Genomic DNA, 8,028 nt, shown 5'->3' with positions numbered 1-8,028 from the left:
TTCCCTATGTGGTTTACCTCTCCATTCTTTTTACTGACCTAAGGTTACCAAATTAGGTGTATTTAATACATAAAGAAGTCTCTTTTCTTTTGGAAGACGCTGAATCAAAATTATGAAGGTACTTCTAAGAATAAATGTAATTCTCATACAATATACAATTAAATTTTCAGATGTTGGGTTGAACCAAATTATTTTCTTTGAAGGTGAATCCAGTTCTTTCTGAAGTTCCCCCCAAATTCAATACATTGCAACAAATTAAGCCACTTAGAGAAAAAGGTGCCATGCCACATAAATAAAGGTAACTCTTCCCCCATCATTAATGAGGATTATAACAGCAAAGAGTAATTCACACTGGATGTGCATGATTTTCATTCTTCCATCATGAACTACACTGAACTAAAATTCAAAATGCTGTGACTCACATGGTTATTACTGAACACTTTATTAAGTGGAAAACACAAGATAAATCCAGAGAATCCCATTTTGAGCATTATAGATGAATTTTGCTTAGTTATATACTTTCTATCAAAAAGCCCATTTTTTATTAGAAAACTCTTACATGCTATTTTTAGAATGATGAAGAACTTAAAATGCTAAACACTTGATATCTTTTAAGAGCACTTAAGGCACTCTTAAAAAGCTACAAATGTCTACCAAGTCATGCCATAACTGGCTCAAACAATCCCATTTCCATCTAAAGTTATTTCATGCTACTGCATGAATCAATATTAAATACCTTGGAGTTACTAAAAACTGGGAATTAGCAGAGGTGTGCATAGCAATTATAAGATGTGAAAATGGTGAATATCCATTTTCCATATACTACCTCTGTCTTTTAATAATAGCTAGAAATGAGGATGTTCCTTCTAGGTAAATAGAAATAGTTTCTTAAAAGCTAAGAGAAAGATATAAAGATGTCTTGAAAGCTAGCAAAGGGTCATGGATCCACAGCCATGGTTCTCTCAAAAGAAAAATAGATTTTGAAACTTAATACTACCTCCAAAAATTTAATTAGTCCACCAAATTGCCAGAGCCATTAAAAAAAATCCAAGTCAATAAAGCTCGTTTTTCCCTTATTCAGTTAAAAAAAAATTAGCTGTTTTTTTTATTAAACCAGGCTTTAGTTTAATCAAACATGTCTCAACAACACTTTTTTTTTTCATGTTAAAGACATAACATCACTTTTAAAGTTGGAAAATCATCATCATTTTTTAAAAAGCTAAGTTCAGATGCCATCTGGCCCAGAAGTGAAAGAGTTAACATTCAACTAAGCTGCTCTGCGCTTCTGATCCATTACATTTCTCACGAGCTGCCCTACAATGAGCTGAGCAAGTATCAACTGTAATTTGATCCCAGAGTTTATGGAAAAAAATAACTGCACATACTCAACATGCACATTTAATAAAAATCTGTTTCAAGAAAAACATCCGATAAACACAATTTAAGGCATATTTCACTGTTTGATTAACTTCAAATATGCAACCCCTTTGCTTTCGTCGTGCTCTCAAATAAAATGGGGGGGGCGGGGGGGGGGAAGCAGCAGCCCTACTGCAGGGAAAAGAGGCTTGAAAAACAACTTTGATTGGCACTTGGCCTGACCCACAGAGGAAGAAAAACAGTTTTTGGACAAAGAGCGCAAATATTTGAGCTTGCTTACTTACATGCTTTCTTTCTTTCTTTCTTTTTTTTTAATATATAAAGAACAATCCCAATTGAACTGTATTTAGAGAAACTGACTAAAAACGGTGCCGTATTCATCTTAGTCTTTCAGTCCCGACGCATTTGCACAGCTCAGCAATTTTAATTCATTTGTACTGGACAAACAGAAGCACCTCAACTACTGTTTCCACTTAATGAAATGTAAAAATAGAGTCTCGAGAAGAATAAACTGATTATAATATTACCCAGTGGCGGCTGTTAAAGTCTGATTAAAAGCTTTTCTCGGTCTAAAACGACATCTTTTCACAGCCCCCTCACCCCACCCCCCTTAACGAAGCGACTAAGCCAAGTAAGCTAAACAATACTGGAGTAAACTTTCTATCAGTCACTCTGGGAAGCAATAAGCTGATTGTGCGTCTGATTTTTCTGGAGCAACACCGGGGGGCTGGGGATGAGTAAGTGCTAAAAAGGGATAACTCACGTCCACCTCAGTCTCCACCTCCCCCAACCCCAGCTTGAGAAACTGTAACGTCGAATAGCATTTCCCATGGGCATAAAGTTCAAGCTGCTTTACCAGTTCCTTTCAGGATCGATCTGCAGCCACAAGACGACCATCCAAAGAATGTAAAAAGGGAGTGTTCGGGGAAAGCGTGCAAAGAAGGCAGAAGCAACCGAATAAACAAAAACAACACCCGCAAGAGTTAGGCACAGCAAAGAGGTAGCCAGGTTGCTCTGGACCAGACCAAGCAGTTCTGATTTCACACCGACCTCCATCAAGCGCACTGGGAGGAGGATCGAACAGGTCCGTCCCTCCCTCCGCCCTGGGAGCAGGCCGGGGGTGGCAAGGTAAGGAGGTGAACGGAGGAACAGACCACAGGCCCCCCCGCCCCCCCCCGCGCCCCCAAATCCCCAACCCCTGGGGACTAGCGTCTGTCCCGGCAGACATCAAAAGCAGCAGCAGACTAAACCCTCCACTCTCAACCCATGCCCACTTTTTGGGTCTCGGCGTAGGGAAGGTGCCCCGGGATCCCTTTGAGCCTTGCTCCAAGAGTGCGCCCCGGGGCCGAGCAGCCCGAGCCGCGGCCGGCAGGAAGCGCCCTTTTCGGGCCGGACCCCAGGCCGAGCCCGTACCTTCCGCAGTACTTTCCGGCAGTTGGTACAGAGCAGGTAGTTGGCGGCGGCCGACGGGCTGCTGCTGCCCCGGTTCATCGTGGCTGCGGGCACCGAGGGCGAGGGCGAGGGCGAGGGCGGGCGGCGGGCTGGGGCCGTGCTGTCACTGCGGCCGCCCGCGCAGCTGAGGGGCCGGACAGTCCCTCAGCCGCCGGCCGCGCTTCAGCCTCAGCGTCCTCCGGGCGGGATGTCGGGATGGGAGGCGACGCCCCGAGAGCGAACGGCTGCCCGAAGCGACCACCGCGGCGGCTACCGAAGCGACGGCGGAGACGGTGGCGGCTGCTCCTCACCGGCCCGTTGTTCCACCCGCCCCCATCCTCCAGACCCGCGAGGCTGTGGAGCGCTGAGCCGCGCGTCGTGCCCTGCGCTGCCCAGACTAGCGAACAATACAGGTACGTTTTGCACCGCCCGCCCGCCCGCCGCCGCCGCCGCCGCCGCCGCCGCCGCCGCCGCCGCCGCAGCAGCAGCAGCGCCTCAGTGCGGCCCCGCCCCCGCCTCCCCACCACCTTCACCACCTCCACTCTCGGGCACCGCCCCCTCCCGCCAATCGGACCGCTCCAGCCACGCCCCCCAGGCGCTAGCCCACAGCCAATGAACAACTAGAGCCCGGCTGGGAGCTGCACCGGCCAATCAGAGAGGCCGAAGACGCCTTGAATCTCTGGGCAAGTTAAGTTTGTCTCCGAGGCTCCGAACTGAAGGGAGATGGCGGGTTAGGTAGGTAGTGGGGTGGGTGGGAATACAGTGTGCTGCTCCACCAATAGGAGGAAGAGGGTGTGTCATATGCAAATAACCCCGTGAAGTCCAGCCCCTCCCCTAAGACAAGGCACAGCCCCTGCTCTAGGTCTCTGCAGAAATGGTGAGGGAATGAGGTAAATAACTGGGAGCTAGAGCTCGCTAGTGGGTCTAAGACTGAGCTAAATATTTCCTGATTTCTTGAGAAAGAGGGTGGGGGTGGGGGGAACTAAAACGTTCTTACCGTCAGGGCAGTGGTTAGGCTTTCTCTTAACCAAAATCTTAGCTGTAAAGGAGACTGCAATCACGTAGCACTTTGCATCCAAGGATCTCAAAGAACTTTATGCATCGTTTATCGTGAGCCCCGTTTTGCAAAAGACCAGTTACCTGAGGCTTCGGCAGCGGGTAGGGGATAGATGTTTAAGTATATTTGCACCAATAATCGAGTTAGAGGGAAGAAAAGACACAAAACCTGTGGGTGAGTGGTTTCCTCCTCCATCTAAAGCCCCTTCTCGCAGTCTCTCAGCAACGAGAATTCCTTTATTTGTCCAACACGAAAAGGCCAAAGAGACAGGGTTGTCTTCCACCCAAAAGTCCTTCTGAGGTAGCTGGTTAGATAAACGCAGAGCATGGAGCTCTGCCTGGGAGCGAAGGTTCAGAGAACAAATTGCCATTTAAAACTGTTGGGCTGGACCTGCCTCTTCCGAAGCTAAAAATGGATTTAGGATTTTGGCGTTCACGCTCTGGGGAGAGAAGGCAGATGTAATTGGGGAAAGCTCAGGCTGGCAGGGTGTGGGGGACAGGCGAGTGGGGGAGCGAGGTCTCCCGAGGAGCTAGCAGCGCGCATGCTAGTCGAATGCTGGTTCCCGACGCGAGACGCCCCGAAACCTGCTCCCCAGTGAGAACAAAGGCAGGCTCCGAGCGAGAACCTGATTGGTGCCTGGTCCTCACCGGTGTCCTCCGGACCCCGGAGATAACTTGCTCTGCCTACTGGCGCGGAGCTCCGTGCGCACTGGCGCCCCAGCTCCCCACCCGGCCTTGGCAGGGACCACATAGGACTGTGCGTTATGACATCACCTGTTTTCGCTGTTGAGAACACGATCGGTATTCTCTGCTTCTCTTTTTTTAAAGGTCTCTGGTGTACGAGGATTTGTGAAGGCCTGCAGTTAGCAGAATGAATCTGTGGAGATGGTTTAAAAGAACGGTTTCACTGGTTTGCATTTCTTTCTTTTCTTCCTTTTCTTTTTAAAAAACTACCCTGGTTTCCTTAGGGATTCAGTGTAGTGTTGTGATGCAAAATCAGAAAGGTACACTTGGAGGAGCTAGCAAGTTTAGCATATCAAAGCTATTAGACCAAATTGTGTGGTTAAAACTGCCAATCTCCTCATTTTTCGACAGCTGCCTCCTCTCTGTCCCTTTTAGAGACCAACAGGCATAAACCAAGTCTACACAAGGAACAAAGGAAATGGAAATCTGCCAGTGTCAGGTTTAAATAGATTAAAATAGACTGGAAAACCCCCAAAGGGTCTAAGTTATGTTGGGTAAATGTGTTGATCCATTTAACTAGTGATAGCTAAAGTTCTCTTGGTGCTGTGCAGATTTATAGAGCCTAGAATAGCAATGGCATGGGGAAGGTGTATAACATGCAGTTAGAAGAAACTGTAAAAGCAAGAAGATTCAGCAAAGGGATAAATTACTACGTACACTTCAACGCAGAGAACCAAGAAATCCAGGGAGAAAGGAAGTCTCAGTTGTCCTAAGAACTGAAACACATAGGTGTCCCCATTTAATGGTAAATATCTTGAGTTATATTCCTGGCTTGTAAAGCAGATTTTATGTGAATACATTTTAAAGGAAAGGAGAAATTGAAGGATGAAGTGAATTTTTGTGCAGAGACTGAGTTTTCTTAAACAGTATTTTAACTTCAAATTATTTTCTATCATATACTTGCTATATCCTTTCTTTCTATTTAATAGCTAAAATTCTTTCACAGTGCAGTCCTTTAAGTTCTTCCATAACTAAATCTCTCAAGAGGGAGGCCAGCCCTATACAGTTATACCGTCTAACAAAAATTGCTAAAAGGAGGTTTTAGAGGAATCTCTTCATTGATCCATGGTCATATACATGTATGTGACCAAATGATGGCCCTCTCCACCAAATCCTCCAAACTGTTATAACATTGTCTATACTGTCATTTATTTGGCAGTCAACCATGTACTGCACTGTAACATTTCTTCTATTGAACCACGATATATATATGTGTCTGTGTCCCACCCCTGAAATCTCCAATCCAGTAACTCATTCTCAATACACAATGACCACTCTTTCTTCTGGTTCTCACACCCTCAGTCCCATCATCCTTCTCCCCTCTCACGGTAATGTTCAACTTCTGGACCCTTCCTTTCTCTTCCATTCCTTACCTGACCTCCCTTTCTTTCCCAGCTAGCCTGGATACCAGAAGGAGACTGTAACTTAGAGAATAAGTGACTTGCAAATCCTGGATCGCATTGTTAGTTAAGAGGGAAGGAAACAAAAGCCCATTCTTTGAACTTTGTACAGAGCAAAGAAAAACTCCGCCCCTTTTGTTGTCTGGTTGATCTAAAACAAGAAAGAACTTTAGGAAAGTAAGATCTGGGTGAAAATTAACAACCAATGTGGAGCACTACTTACTGATTTTTTAATTACAAAACGAGAATGACACTTCATTAAACATTTTACATCATTTAAAAATAGTTTTTGCTTGTTTTGAACTATTTTTTTTTAAGTGTGACTTTTTTTTTTCTAGTTGTGCATAAAATCACATGGCTTGGATGTACCGTAAATTATTTAACCATTACTCCACTATGGAACATGTAGGTTGTTTCCAGTTTCTCATGATTATAAGTAATGCTCTGATAAGCTTCCTCATATGTAAGTTTCTGGCAGCATCTTTTATTCCTAGATATGGAATTTCTAACCTAAAGGATATGAATATGTTTTAAGGCTTTTGATGCAATTTGCTAAAAGATTTTGTGGAAAGGTTTAACCAATTTGCAACCAACTCACAGTGAATAAGAGGACAGGGGAGAGAATCATTTGAAAGCACAAATCTGATCTGTCATCCTCCTATAGAAGGCCAGTCAATAGTCCACTTACCTCTACTTCGAATGCCCTCCATCTCTTTCTCTTTGAAAGATCTCCCGGTAGAAATAAGCACTTGCCAAAGCATCAAAGTGCTTTCCTATAGCTCTTCCTTAGCATCAAGCTCAATACTGAAATGATTGTTTCAAATTCTATGTTCTCATTAGACTGGTGAACCCCTTAAGGGCAGGGATGGACTCCATTCACTTATCCACTCCCAACTCCTAGCTCAACCAACTTTAAGTGCTTAAAAAATCTTGGAGAAAATAAGGAGTTTTCACTCTGACTTTCCTCAGTACACCATAAGGTCTTCTAGAACATCTCTTTTGAATCTCTAATATTAAACAGCTACATGAACTTATAAAAGGATCCCAATACATATTTGTGAATTGAATGGCTCAAAACAACTATTGTTGCAAAGCAGAGAGATTGGATTCGTGTCCTTATCTGTTACCAATTCCTTCTCTGACATTGTACATAATGATCATAACTGGGACTTGCTATCTCTTTTATAAAATGAAACTTCCTACCACAAACCAAGGGTGTAGGGAGGGAGGGCTGAGGCACGTTTTTATGCTCGGCGCTTTTGAAAGAAGATACCCTGTTAGTAACGTGCTGTGACTTTTGGACTTGAAACTGTTTACTTCTCTAGATATTCTCATTCTACTGACCTAAGAACGGGCCCCTTTATAGTTCCTAAATAAGGATTCGATTGAAAAAAATCAATTACTAAAGATATTTTTTAAATTCCATTTCTTGAGACAATAGGTCATTTTCTAACGTCTTGCCTCCTCAGACTTCTTTTTCTTTCCCCTGGGAGCACCCAAAGCCTTTGGATTTCAGGGAAAGTACTGCATTATTTACAAATTTGCAAATACTGTAATTTGTTTTGTGCACAAAGGAATTCGTACTTCACACAATTATAAATTGATTGCTCCCTTTGAGCTGTTAATTAGATTCCTGCGGCCCAAGACCAATACTACTCCAAAGGAGAAATTAAGAGGATCTGATCCAAAAAGGCCACTGCTTGAGTGCCCATTCCCATCCCACCCCCTCCATCTCCCACCTCCACCGAGAAAATTATTCTTACTAAAGCTCATTTTTCAAAGAACAAATATTCCACCAACATCCAAATTTTTGTCGGCTTTCTCTTCTAACTTCCTATTTCAGAGTTTCCTGCATTTAACCCCATGTAAAGCAGACTGCAAAGGCGAGCGAGGCCCTCAGATGTGGGTTTGTTGTTGTTTGTTTGGCCTGCAAGATGTTAGCCAGCACAGTGCTTTTTAAACATTGATTTACTTTAAATATTTATAATTTAGGATATTTTGCCCCCCCCCCCCCCGCCCA

The 8,028-nt window shown here is 44.3% G+C and overlaps 1 protein-coding gene across 2 annotated transcripts in view; it reads right to left on the bottom strand.

Moving 5' to 3' along the window:
- Positions 1-4,644, bottom strand: part of SESN3 (sestrin 3) — a 67,921-nt gene extending 63,277 nt beyond the window's left edge. Inside the window, exon 1 of one of the 2 annotated variants that reach the window (XM_007451258.1) lies at positions 4,260-4,644. Coding sequence is in view for 1 of the 2 variants with exons in the window: in XM_007451257.1 (XP_007451319.1) it covers positions 2,791-2,868 (78 nt within the window). In the remaining variant the exon portion in view is untranslated. Of the gene's footprint in view, positions 1-2,790; positions 3,111-4,259 lie in introns of those variants that run through there. The other variant, XM_007451257.1, reaches the window with a different exon arrangement.
- Positions 4,645-8,028: the final 3,384 nt, after the last annotated feature.

This window comes from Lipotes vexillifer, unplaced genomic scaffold (genome assembly GCF_000442215.2).
Source record: "Lipotes vexillifer unplaced genomic scaffold, Lipotes_vexillifer_v1.1 scaffold1396, whole genome shotgun sequence".
In the NCBI taxonomy this organism is placed as follows: domain Eukaryota; kingdom Metazoa; phylum Chordata; class Mammalia; order Artiodactyla; family Lipotidae; genus Lipotes; species Lipotes vexillifer.
The sequence above is the reverse complement of the archived record's forward strand: the minus strand, read 5'-3'. Positions and strand labels throughout refer to the sequence as shown.